Source organism: Pogona vitticeps, chromosome 9 (genome assembly GCF_051106095.1).
Source record: "Pogona vitticeps strain Pit_001003342236 chromosome 9, PviZW2.1, whole genome shotgun sequence".
Taxonomy (NCBI): Eukaryota; Metazoa; Chordata; class Lepidosauria; order Squamata; family Agamidae; genus Pogona; species Pogona vitticeps.
This window is the reverse complement of record NC_135791.1, coordinates 21,148,301-21,175,755: the sequence shown is the minus strand read 5'-3', so window position 1 is coordinate 21,175,755 and position 27,455 is coordinate 21,148,301. Positions and strand designations below refer to the sequence as shown.

Here is a 27,455-nt window from a genome sequence, read left to right as displayed (position 1 = left end):
TGAGATCGCAGCTGCCGGTAAGTGCGCTTGGAGCAGGGCTGCAGAGGATGGCTAGGGCTGCCCCCCATGCGGCCCAAACCAAATTTATGTGCGACCCAAACCAAATTTTCATCTTCTAATGTGGCCCAGGGAAGGTGAAAGGTTGGACACCCCTGCTTTAGAACATGTAGCCCCGTTTCTTTGACTTTGATGTTTTCCTTTCTTTCGTATAAAGAACTCTGACCGCATGTTTTCCTAAGTTCCTGGATTACCATATGTATGGAAAAAACTTTGCCCAATTCTGCCATTTTGTCTTTTGCAGTAGCATACATTTGCTGAGGATTTTTTCTTTCTCTTTTCTATTTTGGTAATGTTTGGTCAGCCCACTCCCACCTGTTAACTCATCGCAGTCAATGACACAGATTTCCATCTTGCATCTGAAAGGGCATGCTAAACAACACTTGCTAGCCTTTAAGGTACATGGGGCTTCTTCCTCCTGTTTTCATTACTGTGTATCTTTTTTTTTCCAAGTAAAGCTGGAATCTCATTGAAAGTATGCCTCCATTGGATTCCTTGGAACTTGTTTTCAAAATTTCAAATAAATACGTGTGTGTTCTATGCTGTCAAGTCAGAACCAATTTATAGCAACCCTAATAAAGCTTTCAAGTGAGACATTTAAGGAGTGGTTTTACCAGTTCTACCTCCCCAGTCAGTTTCCATGGCTGATTGGGGATTTGAGCCCTGTTCTCCAGATTCCTAGTCCATCACTCTACACATTACATCACACTGGGAATTAATATAAGGTAAAGGTAAAGGTTCCCCTTGACGTTTAGTCCAGTCGTGTCAGACTCTAAGGTGCGGTGCTCATCCCCGTTTCCAAGTCGTAGAGCCAGCGTTTATCCATAGACAGTTTCCGTGGTCACGTGGCCAGCACGACTAGACACGGAACGCTGTTACCTTCCCACTGTGGTGGTACCTATTTATCTACTTGCATTTTGCATGCTTTCAAAGGTTGGCAGGAGCTGGGACGAGTGACGGGAGCTCACTCTGTCACGTGGATTTGATCTTACAACAGCTGGTCTTCCGACCTTGCAGCACAGAGGATTCTGCGGTTTAACCCACAGCACCACCATGTCCCAGGAATGAATGTACTTACCACCAAACATTAAAAAAGGAGAAATGAACACAAATGTTTGTGTGTGTGTGTGTGTGTGTGTGTGTGTGTGTGTGTGTGTGTGTTTTACAAAATCACATATATGGAGGAAGAGAACAGAAAGAAAACAGATTGGTCTAAAACTGAGGTCCATACGATCATCCCGCCTTATCTGCTCTGCCTTTGCTTGACCAAAGCCACCAGAGAACAGGAGACTATTAAGATAGTGGGCGCTGTGATACTCAGAACCCCCAAACAAGATAATGAAACATATCTCTCAATGCATATTGATGGAAAGAGCACAAAGGGGTAGCTCTTATCAGTAACAAGGTTGTGGAAGAAATCTCCAGATAAAATTTTAGGGTAGGCATATAGAATATCTTTGAAAATCTTGTAGGGTTGTTTCTCAAAGTACTATCTGCTTGTGTATAGGCTAGCGCTGCGGTGGGATAAAGCGTCTAGACCAGTAGTTCCCAACAAGGGGGGTCATGAGGCCCAAGAATTTTCTGTGAGGTCTGCAGGTCACCTTATATGTATTGTAGCCCTTGTCAAATAATTTATTTCTTGACCTTTCTGAGCGGGATATTAAAATGAGCATGTATGTATGAGAAACAGATCTTCAGGTGGAGAAAGAAGCCTCCACTTTCTACGATGGGATGACTTTTCCCCATTAAAAATGTCTTTTTTATGCAAAAGTGATGGGGGAATGGCAGGTTAGCTGGCTATTCTAAAAGGGGGTTGCGACTTTTAGAGTTTCATGGCATTGGGACAGAAAGCACCAAAGGCTTGAGTGTTTGTATAAAATGAAGAACGTTCTTAAATGTGACTACTTTAATACCTAAAATGAAGGCAACTCAATGGAAAAACTTAAAAGTTTACAGTGCGGTCCTATGCATGTAATTAGAGCTTAAATCAAGATTATGATTACACAATCCTCACAAAGGACAGCTCAATGCATCCTCAGACATTCTGTTGCATTTGGAAAAAAGCCACAAACACTCAAGAATTGTGTAATCGCCTTTCTAAGTTTCCCAGCTTATTACTGGAATTCACTGAAATAGCCCCTTCACTAAGACCAACACTGTTCGACTTTCTACCGAAAGCTTTACAAACAAATGTAAATGTTTGCTCTTTCTCACAGTAGGCAGTAGGGAAACATGGGACTCGCTGTCTAAAAGGGGAGGAAATCAACTGGCTGATATGAGAAGGTTCAAAAAGGCCTTGCGAAACCTGGGAAATCATCCAGAAGTCTGTTGGACAAATATATTTCTGTTTGAGAACAATGGGTTCTGAAACTGTAGCTGGGTGAGGCTGGGCACCTCAACAGGAAATGGGCTTTCCTTCTTCAAGTACAGCATCAGCCTCATTGTGAAACATTGCAGCCCTTGCTCGTCCTTGATCACAAAGAGGTTCAAAAGCTTGCAGGCCAACTCCCAAAGCTAAACTTCCAAGTTCCTTGTATTGGGCAGGCCATGTATTTATACTTTGTGGTGTGTCCCACTGAACTGGTTCTGAGGAGGCTTCTGACTGATTCTTGGGAACGTAGCAAGGCCCAAGAAACTTCTCAGTTCCTTGGTCTCACTCGGCTCCCGTCTATCAGGGCCGCTCCAGGACCGTTTCCACGATTCGGTCCCTCTCGCCTGCTTCTCATTCGTCAATCAACCACAGGATTTCCGTCCGTTGTGCACCTGACTTTTATTCGTTTCCAACCAAAGGTGGAGGAAGTGACAGGACTAGGGTCAGAACAGGCTGTGCGCTACATGTAGATAAGAGGCATTATTCTTCAAGTGAGATCTTGCTGCCCAAAAAAATCACTAGAAGATTACGTTCATGAGCAGGAATCCGAAGAGAGAGAGCAGGAAAGAGGCGGGAGGTCCAGAAAAGGATGGAGAAGAAGAGGGAGATGTTTCAGAAACTTCTGACCCCGTGATGTCTGTACATCCCACCTTTTTCACAATCGCCCCAGCTGGATAGCTCCCATATTCATCGGGTATAGGGTTCCCGATTTCTCCTTTTAATTTTACGCATTTAGCCTTTGGCATGCAGCCTTTTGAGCCGTGCGGTTTAGTGGCCTCGTCTCCTGAAGATAAACATAAAGATATGATCATTAAATCCTCTATTCACAGTCGTTATGCCCTAAAAAAAAACCCCATCTGCCCATTTTATACATCGCCTTTCCATTGGCATGTTCATAGTGACTGACAAAAGCAAAACACCACAGAATGGTTTAGTGGCTCAGTGGCTTAGGCATCGGGCTGCAGAGCTAGAAGTTGTGAGTTCAATTCCCCATTTTGTCTCCCTGACAGTTGGATCCATAGGGTTCCTTCCAGCTCTGCTTTTCTAAGATTTTTAAGATTTAAATAGCTGCAACAACATGTAACTTTTCCAAGAACGGCAAAATTTCTGTTACTATCCTTTGATTTATATTCCGGCATTAAGGGGGATTGGACATGATGACTTTATAGGCCCCTTCCAACTTCACTAATCTATGATTCCATGACTATAGGTTTGTGCATGTGTGTGTCACTTTGCTTGTTGTCACTTTATTCAGGCATCATCTAAATATACCCAAAACACCTTCAGTGTGTCCCCAGTTTCCTCACCCTCGAGGTATGGAAGGCAACGGGTCTGAACATAGAAAAAGAAGGGACTGATGGTTTGGGTTTTAGTCTGAACTTTACAGGAAGGTGCTGAGCTGTGTCTCCAGGATGGATCTGGCACTTTGGATAGCCCCGGTAAACATGAGATTAAAACCTCTATCAGATTCAACAGACCCGAGAAATCTCCACCAGCAACCTCCCCTGTTGTCCGCAGGGCCTCTGCGTACAAATTAGAACACTGGGATGATCAAGGTTTCAAATGACATGGAAAATACCCATGAATAGCAGAGGAGCTCATGTTCAGACATGTTGTTCTTCCTGCTTTCAGGATGTCAGACATGATGATGGAAAGGGGGTTGGGCTGCTTCCCTGATACACAATGGTTATAATAATAATGATAAGCTGTCAACCTGATTCTGATTCATGGCAATCCTATCCAGATTATAGAGCACTTAGAAGTGGTTGATCATTCCTTTCTTCTAGGGAGTGCCCTGGGGCCTTGCAGCTTGCCCAAGGCCACCTAGGTTGGCTCTTCTCAAGGAGACATGGTGGGGCGTCAAAACCCTGGCTTCTGATTCGACAGCCAGTTGCTCCAATTGACTAAGCCAATTTCACAAGCTTAACCATTACTAGCTTCGGCTCCGCTAGTAGCATTGATTGGCTTTAAACAGATGGAAATGCTGCTTCGGATAGACGTTTACAGAGAAAACAGGGGGGTGGGAAGGCCTGACAAGAGGGGGAGAAAAGGAGAGAAAAGCATGCACATTCTGAACAAATAGGCTGGCCTTCCATCCTTCCTAGTGGACCAAGGGCCTGATTTAGAGTGATAAGAGATGTTTGTGGGTCTTGTGCGCATTGTGGCTTGTGTAGCGGGTGGAAATGACACGCCAGTCCTGCCACTTACCATTTTTGACTTCCAGAGACAGTGTGAAGCAGCTATCCACCCCGGAAGGACAGGATTCTTTCCCCCCAGAACAGGTTTCAGCCTCAGCAACGCACGCTTCGCATTTCAAAGGGACAGGTGGCGTAGGTACAGAAAAACCTGTTGCAACAGGTGTGGACAGATCGCTATGTTACAGTGTTTATTAAATTCAGTCCTTTCTCCCTGCTTTTATTAAAGAACCTTGTTTTCTAAGGTGGCTTGCAAAAAAGCAAATGCAGTCACCAAACCAAAAATAATGTCAGAACTGACATTATTATTATTATTTGAAGGGCTGTGTTCACCTTACGGTTAAGCCTTTTCCCATTCTCTAAAGCAGTGGTTCTCAGCCAGTGGTCCCCAAATGTTCTTAGACTAGAAGCCCCAGAAGCCTTCACCACTAGCTGTGCTAAGCAAGATTTCTGGGAGTTGTAGTCCAAGAACATCTGGAGATGTTTGGGAACCACTGGCTCAATGGAGCTTGGAAAAGGCTACTTTTCTGGTTTGATTACACTTAGGAATGAATACATCCACCAAAGTTGCAAGGCAAGAAAAGACTCTGGCCCAAGAATGTAAAAATTATAGTGTGCACTTTATTCCAAATGAAAAGCCAGGCACCTTTCGGCTTAGCCTTTTCAGCCTTCTTCAAGGGCAAGAATATTGCACTTTGGAATTTTAACTCATTCAAAAGGAGCTGGGCCCAAATTTAATGAACACGTCTCTCTAAATACAGCCAACAAAAGTGCAATCTTCGCACCCTTGAAAAAGGCTGAAAAGGCTAAGCCGAAACACGTCAGGCTTTTAATTTGGAATAAAATGCACACTATAATATTTATATCCTGGGACTAGAGTCTCTTCTTACTACTTTTCTGATTTACAGCTTCCAGAATCCTCCAACCAGCTTGGCTATCATGGGAACGCGAGAACCCAAAGTAAACTTTCCAAGCCTCTCTGAGACGACCTTTGATCTCTCCCAGTTCCAGCTTGAGCAAGCCAATCTTCTGCATCTTTGAGAACTTTTAGTGATGCCTTGAAACTCTAGTGATTTCACTATGGATCTCATTTGACTCCTCTGATCCCAAGAGACCAATCCCCTCCTCCTGTCCAGGGTAGCAGTTCATACTCTCTACCTTTCATCAGGACCACTGAGAAGATCAAGAAGAACCTCAGAAGAGGCTGCATGGTGATGGGGAAGTACAGCTGAGTGAAATGCCTAGCACAACACCATTCTCTTCAAGGAAAAAGACGCGGTGAGTTCAAGCGCCTAGAAAACAAAAGGTAAGAATAAATATACAAACATTTAGAAAGGAAGCGGGCTTAGAAAGGTTAAAGCCTGACACTGTTGTTAAATGGTCGTAGCTATTTAAAATCTCTACATATTCTGGGAATCTGTAGCAAATAATATTGGGCTGTCTCTCTTCCTATTATTCTGTAGCAAAGTTTTAAGCCAAAGGCGTAACACTGTGGACTCTTTCACTTTTCACAGACAAAAGCTGTTCCCACAGCTATAAGTACTCAACTATCCAACAAACAGCAACAGAGCATGGACAGAGTTCCGACTCCTGCCCTCTGAAGAGGCCCATGGCCACAGAGACTGGCGAAACGTCAGGAAGAACAACCTTCAGGACACGGCCAAAGAACCCGAAAAACCCACAACAACCAGCTGACCTAATTGATTGATTGATTGATTGATTGATTGATTGATTGATTGATTGATTGATTGATTGAGTGAGTGAGTGAGTGAGTGAGTGAGTGAGTGAGTGAGTGAGTGAGTGAGTGAGTGAGTGAGTGAGTGAGTGAGTGAGTGATTGAGTGATTGAGTGATTGAGTGATTAACTTATTTATTTTCCATGGCCAGTCTACTTGGTGCTTGGCTTTCCTCCTTCTTCCCAACCAGATCAAGCTTTTACTCTTTCCAACAAGTATTTGGAAAACTCACGTTCCTCAGTTCTCTAAAGAGCGGTGAAGTCCAAGGCTGGTCTTTTGCAATGTGGTTTCACTCATGAAGAGGAGACGCTGAGTGTTTGTTGCCTTCCCTCTTTCTTTGCACCCATACCTGGTAAGCAGGGCAGGGCAGGCTGAGATGCTGTGACCATATTCAGACATCACAATAAACCAGAATTCTTAAGAATTCTTATCATGACCAAGGCAGTGTGTCAGTGTGCCCAACTGCCCGGGATGCTTAATTCATTATGATGCACAAATTGGACCAGTGTTTGCCTGCAAACGAGGATCAATCCCCCCCCCCAAAAGCAATAGCATGTCATCATCACCACCACCGTAGAATTGCAGAGCTGAAAGTGACCCTGTGTATCATCAAGTCCAGCCTCTTTTTGGAAGGCCCGCTGGGGAATCAAACTCTCGACCTCTGGCTCTGTAGCCAGATGCTTCAGCTACTGAAATTTTAGAACTTACCCATCTGAACCCAAGCTAGGCTCCACCTTGCAAGAAACAACACACCTGCCAGGCTTTGCGTGCTTCATTTCAAATGTTTAACTGTTTCTTTCCAGCATTGGGTGTAGAACAGAGAATAGAGAAGTCATTTTTTCTGGATCTCCAAAAATCTCTGAGGCAGCTTCACCAGTGGAGATCCTGGATAGTTTTTTTTTTCCTGGATCCAAAAAAACCCCCTAATTTCTTCCACCTCTGACGAAGAGTGTTCACTGTATTCGCGAAGGCTTTCACGGCCGGGATCTAATGGTTGTTGTGGGTTTTTCGGGCTCTTTGGCCATGTTCAATGTGTCTAGGAGTTACCAATTACCAAGCTTTCGCAAAGCCACCAAGCCGGAAGTGAAACACAATTCCAAACATTCCCGTCTTCCGGTTGTGAGACGGTTGCCCCGGAAACAAAGTGAACCCTCAACACCAATTCCCTGCACCTTAGGCCCCGGAGCCAAAACTGTTCCTTCAATTACTGAAATGTAGGTTTTTTAGCAAAATCTGAAGCCTAGCTGTTTGTAGACTGAACACTGCTCTGTCTCTCCACAGTTTCTAGTCGTTTAGGACTGGTTGGGAGGAAGAACAAAGGAAAAGGAAGGGCGGTACTCAAATAGGAAAGGTTTTACAAAAAATGGGTTGTTCCGCTGTGCTTTTCTGGGTAGGGTGCACAGATCTAACTGGGTAGGGTGAGGAGGGCTTTGACCCAGAGTGGCTAAATTTAGACGATCATAGCTTGGTTAGGCAGTAGGATTCCAATACGTGTGTCCAAGAGGGGCACTGGAGAGTGAATCTACGTATACAGTAATTGTATGTGTCTTTGCATTCTTCCATGTTCCTTCAAGCAACTCCCACTTTAGTGCTGGTGAAAGGAAATCAGGCGTGTACTATTAGTAGCATTGACTTTTATATCACTTCTGTTGTTTTGATATATTTTTTAAAAAAGTAAACTTTGTGTTTACAATATATTTCTAAAATTGGTATTTACACTACTCATTCTATGTGTCCATGGAATCAGTAGCCGTCATTTCAGTTATCCATGGTTTATCACAACCCCTATATACAACATACAAGGGGGCCTTGTGGTTTTTGTCCTGCCCCCTTGTATGTTGTATAGTAGAGTTTGCTACTATCCACGGTTTCAGGCATTCGCAGTAGATCATGGGGTCCTATTGTATATATAAAATGAATATTGCAAAGACAAAGTTGACAGACGTGTGTGTGTGTGTGTGTGCACGCACACACACACACACACACATGCACGTGCAGCCCCATAAAACTAGGGAATGTAATATGAACATACCCCTCAGGGTCTGCTAAATTGTAAGTTTTTAATTAGGAGCTTTGGAGCAGCAATGATATATAAATTTGCAAAGTAAAAGCATGATAGCATTGATTAGGCATCCTTCAGTCTCGAGAGACTATGGTAACGTGCTCTGTATGGAGGGAACAGCTTCTAGTGTGGCTGAGAAGACCAATTCAGGAGTGAGAATCCCTTCCACACTGAAGACAAATACAATCTATCCCCTGTCCAGCTCCCTGATTTTGCTGCTTTCAGGACTGCCTCTTTGCCTTGGCCTGCTGGACAAGAGTCTCTTCAAATTCGGAGAGGCCATGCTGCACTGCCTCCCTCCAGGCTGAACGCTCCGAGGTCAGGATTTCCCATCTGTTAAGGTCCATTCCTAAAGCCTTCAGATCCTACTTGCAGATCTCCTTATATCGCAGCTGTGGTCTCCCTCTGGGGTGATTTCCCTGCAATAATTCTCCATACAGGAGATCTTTCGGAATCTGACCATCAGCCATTCACACAACATGCCCAAGCCAATGTAGACATTGCTGTTTCAGTAATGTATACATGCTAAAAAATCCAGCTCGTTCTAGGACTACCCTATTTGAACTTTGTCCTGCCAGGTGATACCAAAAATGCATCAGAGACAACGCATATCGAAGGTGTTCAGCTTCCTCTCCTGCCATGCACAAAGGCTCTAAGACTCACTGCAGTGCAGGAGTGTGCTCAGGACACAGGCTCTATAAACCTGGATCTTGGTCTATGCCGTCAGCTTCTTATTAAGCCATACTAGAGAACATGGTAGCTGCTTTGCCAATGCATTTATCCAGCTCGACATCTAGGGAGAGAGTGTCATAGATCATTGAGCTAAGGTACACAAAGTCATGAACAACCTCCAATTCTTGTGTGGAGATGGTAATGGAGGTGAGTCCACACCCTGGCCCATGATAACAGCATAGGGAAACCAAAATGGCTATACACTTTTTTTTTTTTTTGCACTGAGGTATACAAAATTTGGTGACATGACAGATTTGATAGAGGGAAACTATCCTGCCATGTTTCAAGACACCTAAATTTCAGAGGTTGGTGACTATGAACTTTAAAATTTGGCTGCCTCCTGCAAGTAAAGCCAGCCTGTGTGACTTTGGGAAAGCTGCACAATCCCAAGGTGTCCCTAGAAGAAGGGAATGGTAAACCACTTCTGAGTATTCTCTACTTGGAAAACCATATGTCAGAATTGACTTGCCGGCACCAGATTATTTGGTTGAATCAAATTCTGCTCCACTCAGTTTAATACCTGCCCCAGACTCAAACAGATTTCTAAATTTACTTTGCTTTAATCCAGACCTCATACAAACCAGTCCAAACCAGACTGAAATCTGGCCAGATCTTAATGGCTATGTGACTGTGTAGCAGAAATAAAAACATTAGAAGCATCTTGTGGTTCTTGAGAACGACATATTTATTTATCACCATTTCCAGAGGAATAGCAAACACATAAGAGCATGATGGCATCTTGTCTTCCACATAACTGAACTGTGAAAGTTTTTGACAACACATCTCAAGGATATCAACTCCACTAAGCAGGAAGCGGTCAGCCCGAAGAAGGACATGATATGGATCTTGATCTTCGTTACAAAGGAGAGATAACCGTTTGTGGCAATCATTGCAGCATAATGGTTTTCCACAGCTTTCGGGTATGAAACAAAACTTCAGAAAAGAAACAAACCACCAAACGTTCCAGATCCCTGTGCTACCAAAAAGGCCTAAGACAAAGATAGAACGTATTTCATAGAACCTCAATCCAGGACCAAAAACAGGAGATCCATAGTTATTATCAAATCAGTTGTGTTTATCTAGGCATTGTGGCACCATCCTATATTTTCCCTAAGGGTCACATGGGCCAACATATGATTTGACACAGATTTTGGTTTTGTCTCCAGTAGATACCCAGCAATGAACAGTCCTTCCTCCCAGGCCATCAGAACCCCCATCTCAAGAGCAACAATGCCTAAATTCCAGAAGTTATCCCATCTAGATTTAATTCAGATCCATTCAGCAAACCACAGGAGGAAGAGCAATGGCATCGGAAAGCTTCAGAGAAGAAGTGTGCACGCACATGCAGAAAATAGAGAGTCCTTGTTCCACCTGGACTCGCTTGGAAGTGATGAGTTAGAAGAGAAGCTTCATCAGCAGAAGCCCAGCCAGCGTCAGCAAGAGAGAGGCAGGTGAGCCGTAGGCTTTGCTGCACTCTACTTTTCGAACAATGGCTCCATCGGGATAGTTCCCGTATTTCTTTGGTATCACCTTCCCCACATTTCCTTTCAACTCTTCACATTCGTTCTTTGGCATGCAGTCCTTTGTGATGAGTTGTTCTGAACAGAACAAAGACAGAGAAGTGATTAGAAGAGTTCGCAGTTCGTTGTGATCCAAAGATATCTCTCCCTCTAATGTGTAGCCTGTTCCCTTTTTTCTGTTGGAACGCTCACTATGACTGACAAAATTGTGCAAAGTCATCGCAACCATGACTGACAAAATTGTGCAAAGTCATCGCAACCCGAATCCACAGGATCCTGGGGGCTAAAGCACACATTCAGGGAAATCCATTTCTAAAGAAAGTACTCCCTTTGTATTGTCGGCATTCTCTCTGGAACGTAAACAATGGCTTCTTTTGCATATATAACTCCAGAGTCACACATTAAAAAGCAGCTCACATCTTTATGTATGTTATCTCAGCTGTTTCAGGTGTAGTTCTGTAGTATTTTTTTTTCTAAGTCAGTGACTGCAATACTAGGCATGAAAGAGAAACAGCTGAGAGAAGGTATATATAGATGCTGAAGACCCACTCAAAGGGATTAAACATTAGTCAGGGTTCGTAGCTCATTACCAAGTATGAAATTCTACAATGATTCCCTCACTTTGCCATTTGTGTCAACTATGCTATTATTAGACTGAAATTATTCATAGTTTGACAATCCTATTCCTTTACAAACAAACTGTTGTCACTTTGGCCATTAGCTGTATCCTCACCTGGTCTGGGGCCGTATGTGAATACAACAGTCACATAGTCTCCCTTTATTTCAGAGCAGGTGGACTTGATCCACAAAAGCTCACTTAAAACATAACAGTTTTCAGGAATTGCAAAATTTTGGTCTCTTGTTTGTTTTGGGTTGGCTTGTGTGTGTGTGTGTGTGTGTGTGTGTGTGTGTGTGTGTGTGTGTGTGTGTGTGTGTGTGTGTGTGTGTGTGTGTGTGTGTGTGTGTGTGTGTGTGTGTGTGTGTGTGTGTGTGTTGTCTTGATACACTTCCCCAGGCTAACATAATGACTTCAAATGCTAAATCTCTTCCACTTATAAACAGGAATGGACAATTTATAGAACTTTAGAAACCACAATAGTGTATATCTAAAATTTGGAGAGCCAAACTCTCTCTCCCCATTGCCAGTTTTTCCCCTTAACAAGAGGGGTTTTTTAAAGTGAGAAAGCTCTCTTCTACTCTCTAGTAGTAATTTTTTTAAAAAAAAATCACGTTTAGAGGCAGAAATGCTAGACCCCCCTCAAAACCATGTCAAAAATTTCTTCCCTGGAGTTTCGAGGACATAAGGGAGCCTATTTTATTTATTTATTTATTTATTTATTTATTTATTTATTTATTTATGTATTTATTTATTTATTTATTTATTTAGAGTTATACCCCGCCCATCTAGACCAAAGGTTTACTCTGGGCGGCAATTAAGCTGATTTAAGCCTTCCCGACTTTTTCTCAAAACAATCTGAACTAATTGCAAAACAAGAAGCTCTTTCTCATCCTCTTCATGGGCGGCATAATTTGCATAAAATGCCTCTAGTATCCTTTTCCTTCAAGAAGCAAGACACACCCACAACACACCCATACCCGCACAGCAAAAGCAGAAATCTGCTCATTTCTTAATTAGAGTTAAGAAATGCAAAAAAAAAAAAAAAAATTCGTGCAACATTTCAAATACTTAAATGAAACAGTAGTCTTTTCTAGGTTTGGTCTTTTCCCATAGATTTGGTACAGTATGACCAGAGTTATCTGCAGGGCAACATTTCCAAGCCCCGCCCCCACGGATGCTGAAAAAGTAGAAATATCAAACACTATACATTGCATGGTTTCTGTCACCCTCTAGTGGCCAGTTCTAGCAAATATACCCTAGAAATACATATAAATAAATATTTTTCTGGGTTTTCGGGTTTTTTATTTAGTATTTTCAGACAGCGGATAAGCGAATCAGCAGATAGTGATCCTGCGGATAGGGGAATCCTACTGTAATTGCATAAATTTGAGAACTTTTCCAAGTTCTCAAATTTATGCAATTACAGTAGGATTCCTCTATCTGCAGGATCACTGTCCACTGAACAAGCAAGCTTCTGTGATCGAACAAGATCTAGTGTGTTCAGGCCGGTAGGGTCTGGCTTACAGTCATGCTACGCTTCATGTATACATGGATTTGTTCAGCTGCAAAAAACAGGGAATTCAGTGGCCTGGAAAGACGTATAAACATTCTCACTCACTAGATTGGCTTTCCAACTGCAAAGTGAAACAACCGTCCAGTTTAGGGCAGTTTTCTTTAGTGGGAGTACAGGTTTCAGCAAGAGGGCACTTCTCACACTCAACGGAGAAAGCTGGAAATAGGAAAGGAAAGCATGTTATTCTATGAGAAGACAGAAAGCTTTTTACCTTAGTGCATTAATATCATCTCGTCATTTCAACTGTGGTTGTTGTGGGTTTTTCATGCTCTTTGGCTGTGTTCAGAAGGTTGTTCTTCCTGACGTTTCACCAGTCTCTGTGGCTGGCATCTTCAGAGGACAGCAACCTGTCCTCTGAAGATGCCGGCCACAGAGACTGGCGAAACGTCAGGAAGAACAACCTTCAGAACACAGCCAAAGAGCCCGAAAAACCCAGAACAACCATTAGATCCCGGCCGTGAAAGCCTTCGCGAATACATTTCAATTGTGCTCTTCCTTTGAGATAAAATAACCATCGAGCGAAACTGCCAGAAGACATCACATCATTCTACCTTAGTGCTTCCCAACCTTGGGTCCCCAGATGTTGCTGAATGAAAACTCCCAGAAGCCTTCACCACTGGCTGTGCTGGCCGAGGTTTCTGGGAATTGCGGTCCAAAGACACCTGGGTTACCCAAGGTTGAGAACCCCTCCTCTACATGACCATGAAAGGGCAATGATGTAAGTATCTTCCCCTTTCTAGCAAGTTCCCTTTGCAAACCCTTCTTGCACTGGCTGTGAGACGACGACACAATGATCTGCATGACCAGTCTCGTGGAGGAGATTCTGCCAGATACGTCATAAGATTTTCCTTACACTCTAAATCAGTCATGTCCATCCTTGGCCCTCCAGATGTTCTTGGACTTCAACTCCCAGAAATCCTGGCCAGCAGAGGTGGTGGTGAAGGCTTCTGGGAGCTGTAGTCTAAGAACATCTGGAGGGCCAACGTTGAACACAGCCCTCTCTTCTCCTTCGTGACATGATACAGAGAGAGAGAGATTGCAATTTTTTTAAAAAAATTACAGGAATATCGAACAATTAAGTGTTAAAAAAGAGAGAAACACAGTGGGGCAATAACCAGTTTCCCTGGCCCCCCTGATTTTTCAGTACCAAGAATTTCTGGCTGTAAACAAGAGCTATCTAAATCTAGGTTAACTAAATACTAACCCAGTCCAGCAAATTATTAAACACAAGGCCAAAGTAGACATGGATGAGACTATGCGCCTCCCATGATGGACCCTTTTACACCAGGGATGGGCAACCAGTAGCCCTCCAATATTATGTGATTTAGTGCCTCTCCCATCAGGTCAAGTCAAAGGAACCAGCAATGGAGAGTGAAGGAACTGCAGTCCAAAAACACCTGGAGGGCCACAAGCAATCCACCAGTGATCTACACAGGTAATGTTTAAGGCCAAGAACTTCACAGTTGCCCGGGCTTTCACTAATACTGTGGTGCCTCATTTAACGATTGCCCTGCATTACAACAAATCCGCTTTACGACGATCTTTTTGCGATTGCATTTGTGGTCGCAAAATGATGGTCTAAATGGGGGGATTTCGCTTAGCGATGATCAGTTCCCTGCTTCGGGAACCGATTTTCGCTTTATGACGATCAAAAACAGCTGATCGTTGGGTTTTCAAAATGGCCACTGGGTGCTTAAAATGGCTCCTCGCTGTGCTTAGGGATGGATTCCTCACTATATAGGCAGCGAAAATGGCCGCCATATGGAGGATCTTCGCTGGACAGTGAGTTTTTACCCCATTGGAATGCATTGAACAGGTTTCAATGCATTTCAATGGGATTTTTAATTTTGCTTTACAATGTTTTCGCTTAATGGAGATTTTCCTGGAATGGATTATCGTCGTTAAGTGAGGCATCACTGTATCAGGAAGGGATGTTTTGTTCTGTCCAAGGATACATTTTTCAAGTCTAAAGCTGTGGCCTATTAAAGTCAGCAGGCTGGCCAGCATAATAGTCCTTCCTAATCTTCCACAATTATTTTTATCCCAATGCATTAAAAGAGACCACTTGTATAGAAGCAATCAGGTTTAATTGGTATTGGCCTTTGGGATGTGGTGGTGCTGCAGGTTAAACCGCAGAAGCCTCTGTGCTGCAAGGTCAGAAGACCAACCATTGTAAGATCAAATCCACGCGGCGGAGTGAACTCCCATCACTTGTTCCAGCTCCTGCCAACCTAGCCATTTGAAAGCATGTAAAAATGCAAGTAGATCAATAGGTACCACCTTGGTGGGAAGGTAATGGCATTCCGTGTCTAGTTGTGCTGGCCACGTGACCACGGAAACTGACTTTGGATAAACGCTGGCTCTACCGCTTGGAAACGGGGATGAGCATCGCTCCGTAGAGCCGAACATGACTGGACTAAATGTCAAGGGGAACCTTTACCTTTACCTTGGCCTTAATCAGACATCTGGAAGCTGTGCTGGAAGAATTAAAGTCTCCAGGAGCTTTTTTGATCATTTACACATGGGCCTCAGTAAGCCTCAAGGGCCATTAATCAAATCACCTTTGAATCAAAAGGAAATACTTGGGAGCGGTTAAGCTCAATGTGGCTGCAAGGGATCCGTTGAGTAGCGTGGCTTGCCAGCACTCGGGGGGCAAGTATTGCACCCCCTACCCTGTAGGGCCAGAGCGTGGAGGGGAGGCGGCTGCATCTCCAGTTCCTGCTGCATGGTCACACTCTGCTCTTGCCACCGGCCCAGCGGGAAGATGCTGTTGGCCAGGCTCAGTGCCACCAAAAGCCCGATGGCAGCCAGGAAGAGGCACAGTGGCATCTGGATTCCTGGCACACACACCCCCCCCCCGCCTGGACCGAATGGCTCTGTCTGCCCAGCAGCAGCCACACCCCCTCCACCAGCCTTGGTTGGGTGGAGGTGGCCGGTGCACTCTCCTCGATGGGGTGGTCTACTCCTTTTTGTCACCCAGCACCACTCTTGTGCTAGGATGGGGGTGGCTGTCTCACCCTGCTCGCTGGACAGCCTCAGCAGGCATGGAGATGGGGGTGGCGGTGGGAGAGAGGAAGGGGGGGTCAGATGGATGGAGCCACCTAGCCCTGCCCAGTGGCAAGATGGAGTGTGGGGGGCAGAAAGGATGGCGGTTCCAACCCAAACAAGTTCGCACCCTGGGGTGACTGCTCTTCTGCCCCTCCCACGCAACGCCACTGCAAGGGATTAGGGAACTGGTCATTTTTCAAAAGAAGGACTTGACCCTAATGGGCAGCAAAACTGGTGAGCTCTGGGGGCTGCTGACCAAAAAAACCACAAAGTCCAATGTGTAGTGGAGGGAAGTGATATCAATGGCAAATAGGTAATGAATCGACTCCGGGTTTTCGTCCGCACTTTACAGAAGCTATCAAAGGCACTGAGCCCTATTCTGCCCCTTTCCCCCAGTTCAGGTCTTCAGATAATCCTTGTGAACTGAAAACCGAAACCAGTGGTGGACCCACAGCACCTCCAGAATTGAAGACACCCGCCACCACGGGCCATGATGATTAGAGACACCCTCTTGCAGATGATCTTCAGCTCCATTTGGTCTCGTGTTCGTCTTCAGCGAACCACCCTTGGCCAGCTCTCAGGAGTCAGAGCAGTTTCGTTTTTATGCAATGAAAGAATCCCAAAGGATCTCGGTGAAGACCCCCCCCCCCCGATCGCATCGCAGTCAACTGCCTCCCATAACAGGCCACTCTCTGATCCATACCTGTAGCCAGGAGCATAGAGAGGCAGAGGAATCCGAGAAGAGTCTTCATGGTAGCAGAGAAACAGAGTACAGTGTCTAATATAATAAATATTTTTTTCTGTAAATTCTGTAGCTTCAGTTTCTGAAAAATAGCAAAAAACGAAGACGCACATACACACCCGTTAAACACAGAAATGCGAAAAGGAAGCACAGTTGAGAGAGGAAGAACATGAAGTTGCTGCCGGATTATCCTAGCAATTCAAAATTACCCCTGCAAATGAGCAGATCTCTAAAGACGGATCATAATTCATCCCCATTTCAGAAAACAGAGAACTGCTGGACCATTCAGGGGTCTAGGCCTTTGGCTGTGAAGCCAGAAGTTGGGAGTTCAATTCCTCACTGTTCCTCCTTGGTGGGGGCTGGACTTGATGATCTACAGGGTCCCTTCTAGCTCTGTCATTTTAAGATAATGATAACAATGAGAATAAAAGAGAGAAACCCAGCAGAGAGAGGGAAAATGGAATCTTTGCCACTACAGAATGCTAAATCATCTCTACCACCACCATCCCCATGGGTAAATTTCCACACAGAGATTCAATTTTTTTTTTTAAAAAAATAGCATTTTGATAATCTCACGAGTAGAGCTATCCAGAAGGAAGGGGTGGGGACACAATTTAAATCCTCAGATCCTCTATAGAGATACATGGGTGTATAGTAACTTTATTTTTTGTATACTAGACACGATGGCCGCCATTGTAGTTGATTTTTTCCTTAGGCATTTTTGTAATGACATTGTGCGGGTGGGGGAGGAGAGAGAGATTAAAAAATGCATGCTTTAAAAAAGGAAATAAGAATGCTTATTCAGTAGAAGCCCCAGTTCTCAACTAACAAAACTTAAATGCAAAAGTCTTATCTGAATAATAAGGCTTTTGATTTCTGTTGGAGGCATAATAAGGAGAAGTTATGTTAATGTTCCCTAACATGCAGTTTAGAATCACCGGACACAAACATCTGTTTTAACCTAGCACATCTTGATTTGCATCACCGTGCTTAGGCAAACCCTTCAAATTTATGGCTTAGTTCCTCACCAAAACTCCAAACTCTTCTACACAGTTATCGATAACATTTAAAAGAAACGCTCTGTGTCCAAGAATTTTTGCCCCCAAGCCCTGTTGCCCAAGATTTTGGGCCCTGAGGGGGGACACATCTGCTCTCGGTAGGGAAAGGAGATGGCTATCCATAAACAAACACAGAAAACCTCCTTATTGTGTTCACTGGGCACGGGATTTTCAGATTTTTTCAGACTACAAACCCCACATTTCTCCGTTGCTGGAATTTCATCTGACATACAGATAGCTAAATGGGGCTTACCTGGGAGAAAAAGTCTAAGTTGGAAGGCACCACCCTGCAGTCGGTTTAGAAAGGAACGTGCCGTCCAAAAATCCTATAAATTTCATGGCTACTGTGCACATGTCCCGCACCCCCCCATCTATGCACATAACCATGTTTCTCTCTCTTTCTGTCTCTGTCTGTCTTTCTCTCACACAAACAGGATTTCTCCTCCGCCATCAAGGCTAACACTACACTGAACCTCACCCTTATGCAAACTCTCTTCCTTCTTACTGTGAAAAAACAGCATTTTTTTCCTCCTTTTTCTCCCCCCACAGGGGATCTGAACATTTCTGAGAGATTACAGCGCTGTAGGTCGGCCTTACCTTACAGTGACAAGCTGTCAGAGGTATCTGGATCTGCAAACATGCACACTATCTTTGTGCAGCCTGGGTAACTGTAATGCCTCACGTCATTTTTTCCTCCCCAAAGACTTCCCAGGATTCCAGATCGGGGCTGGGAAGGGGTGTGTGCATTCAAGGATGTGGGCGAGAGTCTTAATAAAAGTTGGCGTGAGCAGCGACACAGCCACACCCCATGAAGCTTCCGGGCTTCCAGAAACCCTGACATCATAATGGAGAATAATCAAGTATTCCATTTCTGCTGCTCGGAAAGGTTTCTGCCCAGAAAGCAATGTGATTCAACCTTGATCACAGCTAAAGTTCTCCTTCCTGTCAATCTGCTGGGTAGTACAGAAAAATGGTCGGAGCGGCACATTGTTTATTCAAAGGACCGTAGGGGTCTCAGAGGCTGTGGGTTGGGCTCCTTTGCTGTAGAACTGGATCAAAGCTTGGGGGTTTAAAAAAGAGAAATACGTGGGGGAGAGAAGCATATTGCCCCACACCTACACCATCCAGATGATCATCTGGGCAGCAGAGAAATGATGCCGTAGGGACTAAATTCAGAATAACTAAGCACCACATATGAGCTTGGAGCTGCATAGGGTGACCTTAAAGTCACAAATGTTGCTTCCATCTTTAAATTTGCTCCTTATTTTCTTTCGGCTGGCTTGACTCTTTTGACATTTGTCTTTTTTTTGGGGGGGGGAGCTGGCAAACTGACATTCCCTCTCCTTGTGAACTGAGTGTGACACCTCCAGCTTGTTTCACAGGGGGCTTCATTCAAAAACGGCCAAGGATCCCTCTTCAGCCCTCTCCCCCCGCCCCAGCATGATACACAATCATAAAGCTATACGATGGCCTAGACATCCCCGCTTCATGCAGCAGACATCAGCCCTCTCCCCATGGTACTAGACAGCCAAAGAGACTTTAATCAGCTCACTAAATTCAGAAATGCAATGGCCTTGTTAATTATTTGCACCAGTTGAAATGACCATCAGGAGAGTAGCCGTCATTGTAATAGAACCATGTTATGATCGGTCATGCGCAATGTCAACCTTGGAAAAACCACCTCGCCCCCCAAAGATTCCCTACTTCAAGTAGCACCCAATACTCACCAGGCAGGTAGGAAGCTGGAGCAAGAGCTAAGGAGAACCAATGTCAGATAATCTTCAGTGCTGGAAACTGTAGGTTGTGTGGTTCTGTTAGGAGACAGAAGTCACTTCCCCTGGCTGATGTAATTGAAGATGTCTCGTAGAAAGAAAAAGGTGGAGATCACATTCTCAGAAAGGGGAGGAGCATCAGAAGAAGCTCTCCCGACTTTCAGATATGTCACCACCATGGGCAGGACGGTGTCCCATCTGTTTTCCCACGAGGATGAGCTGATATTCTACCAGTGGGCAGCTGAGAAACACGCCGACATCTGTCCGGTCGTCCCCCTTCAATCTGGACCCTTTCTCAAGGCTCTGTATGCAGGCTGCTTTATTTTTGCTCTGTGGCTTGTGAGAAAAGATGGAAGGGCCCCCGCAGCTGACGGCTGGCTGCAGTCGCTGGCATTCACAGACGTGACAGTCTGCAGGGGAAATGATGCAGCATTTTCTGGTCACAGTAGAGCGTGCCAATTTAATTTGCTTAAAACCCGAGGTGGTTCTTAGAAGCTGTCTTCATCCATCATCCTGCCCATCCCTCGCTGAAGAACGGTTTGGTTTGGTCCGGTGCCCACCAAAAAGGCATAACGCGGAAGGCAGACATAGATCTTGGACTGCAGGGCGCATAAACTCTGCCCCTCCTTTTCCGAAAATGTCTTTCTAAAGCAAGGCGAGCCTGCTTTGTCATCTGCCCAGGCATTTCCTGCCTTTGAATACGGTGAATGTGAGCTAAAATACCGGTTGCTAAGGAAGTGCACTAACTTAAAACTGCACGTCTCTTGAGCATTTCCAGAAAAGGTTCAGAAAAGCCTTTTCAGTGTATTTGTAGAAGAGAAACGAATTGAAGAAGTGGAATAGGTTGTTAAACTCAACCCAGAGCTTTGAGAAAACTAGTTACAGGCAACAGAGTTAATTTTACTAGTGGATTTCAAGGCAATAAATAATGTAACAAGTTGTTCTAGAATTATACAAAAAGTAGTTCAGAAACCACTTTTGATTTATAAGGAGTGATATTTTCTAGTTCTTTCCACAAGTAACTTTTAAAGGGCATTGTTAGAGGCATTGTGGCATGAAAATTTTTTTTCATGGTTTATGCCACTGTCTTTTCACGGCCAAGTGACACAGGAATGATAATTTTATATCACATAAGGCTGTCTTCAAGCAGAGCACGTTTGTGCACATCACCCACTGCCAGAAAGACCCATGGTAAGAAATTGTGGGATTAGTAGCTCAAAGCATTTTTAAGACGTCAAGTTTTATGCCTCTGATCTAGATAATCATGTTTGGCAGGAAGGGGTGTGTGTGTGTGTAAAATGTATTCACTGTTTCCTCCCCTCCCATCCTTGTACAGAAAGAGTAAATGAAACCAAAGATCGCTGCAATTTCCCCCCGTTCCGATGGATGACAACCCTCTTCCAGTCCCCATTCCCTGCCTTGACCCCACAGCCATCGTTCAGCAGGCCGTGGTGACTTTCTCCTTCTGATTTTGTTCAATGAAGGAAGTGACATAGCGAAACAACGATATGCCCCTATTTGCCCCATCCGTGAACAGAAAGAATAACTGAAACCAAACAAAGATTAAATTTCAGTCCTATTCCCAGGACCGCGTTTGTGTTTTTAAATTGTTTTACTGAGAATTCAAAGATGACACCGAATCCTTCTATGGAAGACCACTCGTTCAGCATAAAAAGGATTGTAGATGATTCGTGGAAGCCCCCTTCTCTTCTGTGTGGCTGCAAAGAATTCATTACAGAAGGAGTTTCATCAGCAGAATCCCAGAAAGAGTCAGGAAGATGGAAGACATCACTGGAGCAGCCCCATCAGTGCATTCCATTTTTATATTGGTCACATCTCCCTCCAGGCTAACATCACGTAGTCTAGAGTTACATATAGCCTTTGAAGAACAGCCCTTCGCAACTGAAAAGCTAGTCACACCTCCTAGATATGAAAAACAGAGACAAGCAATTAAGATCATTCTTCCCTTAGATAACTAATAGCTAAACATGTTTGTGCATTTACCTGTCCAGTTCCCTTTGCAGCTTTCACTGGCATGCTCAAGCTGGCTAGCAAGATAAAGCTAGTGCAAAGCACAGTAAAAATTCGCTTCCTGACACCAGCGGCCTCCCCGTCGTTTCCAGCAGGGCCGGCCCTGCTCTTAGGCCAAATGAATCATTGTGCCTCAAGTTCAAAACCACCAGCAACAGCAGTCACCTGGCTGCAGTGGCAGATGTACATTTTTGGAGCTCTGGAGATTTATGTTATGGCGGCTCCTTCGCAACCAGAAACAAGGGCTGGGTAACCACGGATATCATCTTCCAAGAGATCACCATAATTCTTTTTTTTTAAAATGTAGACTAAAGTTGTTTCTGAGGCTCCTTCAAGATTAGGGGTTCATCAGTTTCATAGTAGATCTGACCCTGCTTTGGCTGATCTTCTTACCACCAACACCTCCATTCTTTTCCACTGGAGGAAACGTGCCCCGAACCATATAAATGGATCTGCCCCCTTCCGGTGTCACACAAGATCTCACTCCATCACCATATTGGAGTATGACACAACCGGCAGACCAGCGGACGTATGTGCAAAGCAGCTTGAAGTCTTCAGGTAGAAAAGCAAAGGGTGGCCCACCTTCACCCAAGTCAAGTTGGACAGCTCCCGAAGCCAAGCAAGATAATTTGGTACATATGGCAGAAAGCTCTGGCGGTAACTACTCCGTTTAAGAAAATGATAGTGTGTTGCTTTTGCAAAACACCTAAAAGCCATCTAACCCCACCTACAGGTAGGATTGGCCTTAATGGCATCATCATAATTTGCCCCGCATGCATCTTAGGCCTGTTTGCAGTCTCATTCTGGCTTCTAATCTCTCACTCACCTATTGTGGTTTCTTTAGTAAAAGTGGCACAGATATCTTGGCCAGCTTGACAAGTCTCGTAATGGCCACTACAGTTTGTGTTGATACCAATACAAGTTTCACACTTCAAAGAGGCACCTGGGCAGGAAAGAGAAAAGAGAATGGAACATATGGGACAGTCAAGTTCCTAGGTTATCTGCCAGAGCAAAGTACAAAACCTTACATAAGACATAAGACATAAGACATAAGAAATTTATTTGTCATTGCGCTCACAAGTGGGTGCAACGAAATGAGGTGCTCTTCCCCAAGGTAAAACTGGACAACACTACAAAAAAAAGTTAAAATACAGTATACACAACTTTCACCATCCAAATATAGATACCCCGTTTTCTCTCAGCAATTAAAATTCCACCAAAAACCTATGGCCCCACATTTAAACTCAATACTGCACTTGGGTAAAAACTGTTCTTGAATCTGCTTGTCCTTGCTTTCAATACCCTGAATCTCCTTCCTGATGGTAATAGTTTAAAGAGCTGATATCCTGGATGAGAGGAGTCTTTCAGTATGTTAGATATCTTCCTCTTACATCTGTTCTTATACAATTCTTCCAAAGAGGGAAGTGAACAGCCAATGATGTTTTGGGCCGTCTTAATCACCCCTTGAATTGCCTTTTTCTCTGCCACTGTGCAGCTCATGAACCATACACAGAGACAGTAGGATAATATGCTCTCAATCGAACTCCGATAGAAGGTGATTAACAAACTCTCAGTCAATTGTCTTCATGTTTATGAAGATCCACAGAGGAGGAAACTTAGAAAGCAACCAAGGCGAAAATATCAGGTTAACAAAATAAGAAAAGTCCTGTTTCATATAGGAAACACATTGTAACCAGAAATCCCTCATTCTATGTCTAACTAACTGGTCTGCTCCCAATTTTGTGAGAAGTCGCCAGGATGTCTTCTCTGCAAGGAAAAAGACCTTAGTATTGAGCAGAAGAAACTGAGGTCAGCATAGGTCAAAGGACGTTACGGCCAATATACCAAAGATGGTCTCTACCAATTCCTTCCTTCCTATGCATTGCATGCAAGCTGAGTTTGCAACCTGCCACTCCCAACTCAAGCTTCTCCTCTTTTGTGAAGCCATACTGATGAATTGTGACATCCAAAGATGCCTGCTTAGAACTCCTGAACATCTTCCCCCATCCAAGACCAATTCCTCCCTGATAGGCTATACCAGGTGCTCCTTACCTGTTGTCAAAAGCACAGAGACAAGGAAGATTCTCAGGAAAGACTTCATGATGATGAAAAGGCACAGTGCAAGAGATAATTCCCAAGAGCAAGTTCTATGGTCGAAAATATCTGTAAAGAAAATATTTAGGACAAGCAGGTTTCTTCCAGTATTCCCCTTCCTGAATTTAAGCCCGAGTTTGGGCTCATGCAGAACTGGGCCTTGTTTCTTTAGCAGGATCCATGTTTTCCTCTGTATTAGTGATCCAAATTTAGTGCAAGTTGGCTGGAATCCTGTTGGCAATTTACACAAGCCTAAGTGAAATTACATAAGCTAAATTGCCACAAGTCAATGAATGGATGTCATTCACATTCTTGATTCTAGATTTCATTAGTGATGGTAAACATCAAGTACAGTCGTGCCCCGCTTAACGATTACCCCATATAATGATGAATCCGCTTCACGACAATGTTTTTGCAATCGCAAAAATGATGTTTTAATGGGGTTTTTTCACTTTGCGACGATCGGTTCCCTGTTTCAGGAACTGATTCTTCGCATTAGGACAATCAAAACATCTGATTGTCAGGTTTTCAAAATGGCCGCCGGCTACTCAAAATGGCGCCCCGCTGTTTTTAGGAGGCATTTTTTGCTTAACAGGCACCCGAAAATGGCCACCGTATGGAGTATCTTCGCTGGATTAGCAGGTATTCAGCCCATTGGAACGCATTGAACCGTTTTCAGTGCATTTCAATGGGCTTTTTTATTTCGCTTGACGAAGTTTTCACTTTACAGCAATTTCACTGGAATGAATTAACGTCATCAAGCGAGACACCACTGTACAGGGATAACTCTCACCCCAGCCCCTCTCTGCTTCCTTGGGTAGTCCATGGCAATGCCAATGAGGAGGCACGGAGTCCTCTTCCTCCACTCCTTTTAATGACAGAGTATCCAGAGAACTTTCGTTTCTCCAGAAATCACTCTGGGATGTGTGAGCAAAGGGGTTTCACCTTCATTTCTTCCTCTCGCTAGCAAGCAAAAACCTAGCTCTTTTGCTTTCAAATCTAGAGGAGCAAATAGGACTCTGGATATCAGGAATTATTACTACAGGTATTTGGAATGATCACATTCAGATTTGGATATATTCGGAACAATCCAAATATGGCATTATGGCAACCCTACATGGTTTAGAGTTACATGCAGACTATGAAGAACAGCCCTCCACAATTGAAAAGCCAGTTGCACCTCCTAGATATGAAAAACAGAGGCAAGCAATCAAGATCATTCTTCCCAACGATAACTCCTTCACAACCAGCAACAAGGCCTGGGTAACCACTCTTATCATCTTCCAAGAGGTTGTTCCACAACAGATCACCACAATTTTTAAAAAAATATGAACTAAAGCTGGTTCTGGGGCTCCTTCAGGATTAGAGAACCTGATGTTTCAACTTCATTAGTTTTATAGTAGATCTGCCCTTGCTTTGGCTCATCTTCTTACCACCAACACCTCAGCACGTGTTTGAAACATGCTCCGGACCATCTAAAATGGTTCTGCCCCCTTCAGGTGTCACACAGGATGTCACTCCAATTATTATTACAAGCATTTGGAATGATCACTTTCAGATTTGGATACGTTCGGAATTATTCGAATATGGGTTTATTCGGCGAATTCGGAATATTTCCAGAAACGCATAATTCTTACTTTTGGTGACCTACTCCAAGATTTCCTAGGTATAAGAGATTTGCCATTCCCTTCTTCTGGGGGTGCTCTAGGACTGTGTAGCTTGTCCAAGGTGGCACCGGCTGGCTGTCCTCCTATGAGGCACAGTCAAACTGCTAATCTCTGTCTATCCTTTGCAACACCTCTAGGTGGTCTTCTGTGATGTTAAGTTGGACATCAGCTTGCATGAGGTTGGACACCCAGAGAGAAAGTGGGCAAAAGCTTGCTTTTCCTTACACAAGGATGAAGAGATAAAGCTCTTGTCTCCTTAAACGTTTCTCCTTAAATGTTTTAAATGTGCCAGGTTGTTTCTAAAGGAACAGAAGGAAAAAGCCATTTTGCTTTCCTACAAACCGACAAAAGCATGCCAAGTTCAGGGATGGGACTTCTCCCGAAACAAAGATGGAGGCTAACCGTAGAACTCGTGTTGAAAAAGCTTTCATTCCAACAGAGGTGATCAATACACGGTATTTCACAGCTTGGTGGACCTTTGCTAGCTGAGGATAATGGGGTTTGTAGTCCACAGCTTGCAGCAGGCCTCAAGTGGTTCAACTCTTATTAAGCCTCGCATAATATATCTATACAATGCTGGTCGTGTCAAGGTTGAAAAACATACATGCTACACTTATGAAGACATCAAGTAGGGATCTACACTGCCATCTGGTTCTTCTTTTAACATCCAAAGAAATGAAAACTCACCCGTCCTTCTCGAAGGCTGCAGGCAGGATCCTTCTCAGCAGGAGACAGCTGTGTAACCCTCCTTCCACTAAATATCACGTTTCAGATCCTTGTGCACCCAATTATGAAGGAATTAAGTAGATTACAGTTTCACCACATGACCATGCTCTTCCTCATAAGTTTCTGTTTCTTAGAAATGATGCAACTCTTTAGCCAAATACGTAGCTTCTATAGTCTGAGGACAGTTGACAGGAGATCCTTGATATATCCTCCCCAGTGGTTTCATTCACCACTGATCTAAACAATCCCTTCCAAGCTGTCCCCTGTCCAGCTCCCTGATTTTGCTGGTTTCGGGACTGCCTCTTGGCCTCGGCCTGCTGGACAAGGGTCTCTTCAAATTGGGAGAGGCCGTGATGCACCGCCTGCCTCCAGGCTGAATGCTCAGAGGTCAAGGTTTCCCATCTGTTGAGGTCCATTCCTAAGGCCTTCAGATCCTGCTTGCAGATACCCTTGTATCGCAGTTGTGATCTCCCTCTGGGGCGCTTTCCCTGCACTAATTCTCCCTACTAGGAGAGCTTTCAGAATCCGACCATCAGCCATTCTCACGACAGAAGAAGGACTAAGTACTCTAATAAAAAGATTTACTGATACAACAAACAACTCATGATATCTACCATTAATTGATCTATAAATCTTTACTGATGTTTTTCTCCCTTGATTTTTGATTTGTTTGCTTGTTTGTAATATTTATTTTTACCATATCTTTCTTTTTTAAAAGAACTCAAATGGTTTACAATATTCAAAGCTAAAAACAGTAAGTATGCAAATGCTAAAAAGGACCAAACAAATAGCACACCCCCAAAAAATGGTAAGCAAAACCAACACCAAAACATATTCAAAGCAGTGAAGCCCAGCCTTCCCCTTATCCAGCATCTCAAAACTTATCTGAAGAGAAAGGCCATCTGCCTGCTTGCAGAAGGACAACAGAGATGCGGCCAGCCTGCTCTCCTGTGGGAGGGAGTTCCAAAGTCTGGGAGAAGTACCAGAGAGGGCCCTCTCTCATGTCCCCACCAAACACACCAATGAAGGTGGTGGAACCGGCAGATAGAATTCATGTTTTCTCCAAGTGCACACACAGACTCCATTTGAAATGCGTAAGAAAGAATTTCAGCAAGTGAAGTTTGCCCACAAAAGGTCACCTACAGGAATTCCCTTCTGTACATGTGTAACTACAGAAGCATACCCTCTTTTTAATTTTTCCATCCTTTGGAAAATTAAAGAAGCAAAGAATGCTTTCTACATCCCTCATATAGTTTGCACGTCACCAGCCAAGAAAGAATTCTAGAGTCTTAAGATATCTGTCATTACCAGCAGAGAGCCCTTTGTTAGTGCCCTTTGAGAATGAAAGGATGGACGGACACACACACACACACACACACACACACACACACACACACACACGCACACACGCACACACGCACACACGCACACACGCACACACACACACACACAC

The 27,455-nt window shown here is 44.1% G+C and overlaps 1 protein-coding gene and 2 long non-coding RNA genes across 4 annotated transcripts; all 3 read right to left on the bottom strand.

Moving 5' to 3' along the window:
- Nucleotides 1–1,926: 1,926 nt before the first annotated feature.
- On the bottom strand, nt 1,927–5,915 carry LOC140701941 (uncharacterized). The gene is made up of 3 exons (XR_012080958.2): nt 5,782–5,915; nt 4,637–4,774; nt 1,927–3,212 (listed from the first exon to the last, which is right to left on the bottom strand). It is a non-coding gene; the product is annotated as an uncharacterized LOC140701941 (long non-coding RNA).
- A 3,898-nt stretch (nt 5,916–9,813) lies between these two features.
- LOC144584334 (uncharacterized) lies at nt 9,814–20,382 on the bottom strand. Of its 2 annotated transcripts, none has more exons than XM_078380304.1 (4): nt 19,440–20,382; nt 16,616–16,736; nt 12,910–13,020; nt 9,814–10,750 (listed from the first exon to the last, which is right to left on the bottom strand). In XM_078380304.1, the coding sequence occupies exons 2-4, from the start codon at nt 16,662–16,664 to the stop codon at nt 10,548–10,550; spliced, it is 363 nt and encodes a 120-aa protein (XP_078236430.1). In that variant the 5' UTR covers nt 16,665–16,736; nt 19,440–20,382; the 3' UTR covers nt 9,814–10,547. The 2 variants fall into 2 exon arrangements, with proteins under 2 accessions (XP_078236430.1, XP_078236431.1); XM_078380305.1 differs by lacking the exon at nt 19,440–20,382 and adding an exon at nt 18,310–18,772.
- A 695-nt stretch (nt 20,383–21,077) lies between these two features.
- On the bottom strand, nt 21,078–26,178 carry LOC144584335 (uncharacterized). Its single transcript, XR_013538519.1, has 4 exons — nt 25,964–26,178; nt 23,568–23,678; nt 22,342–22,458; nt 21,078–21,407 (listed from the first exon to the last, which is right to left on the bottom strand). It is a non-coding gene; the product is annotated as an uncharacterized LOC144584335 (long non-coding RNA).
- Nucleotides 26,179–27,455: the final 1,277 nt, after the last annotated feature.

Bases quoted from the DNA above. Each gene is read 5' to 3' on its own strand.
- LOC144584334 (XM_078380304.1), bottom strand. From the start codon at position 16,664: ATGAAGACTCTTCTCGGATTCCTCTGCCTCTCTATGCTCCTGGCTACA. The intron at 13,021-16,615 runs GTATGGATCAGA...TCCTATTTCCAG, and splicing joins CTCTATGCTCCTGGCTACAG to CTTTCTCCGTTGAGTGTGAG. The intron at 10,751-12,909 runs GTGAGTGAGAAT...TGTTCTGTTCAG, and splicing joins GCAGTTGGAAAGCCAATCTA to AACAACTCATCACAAAGGAC.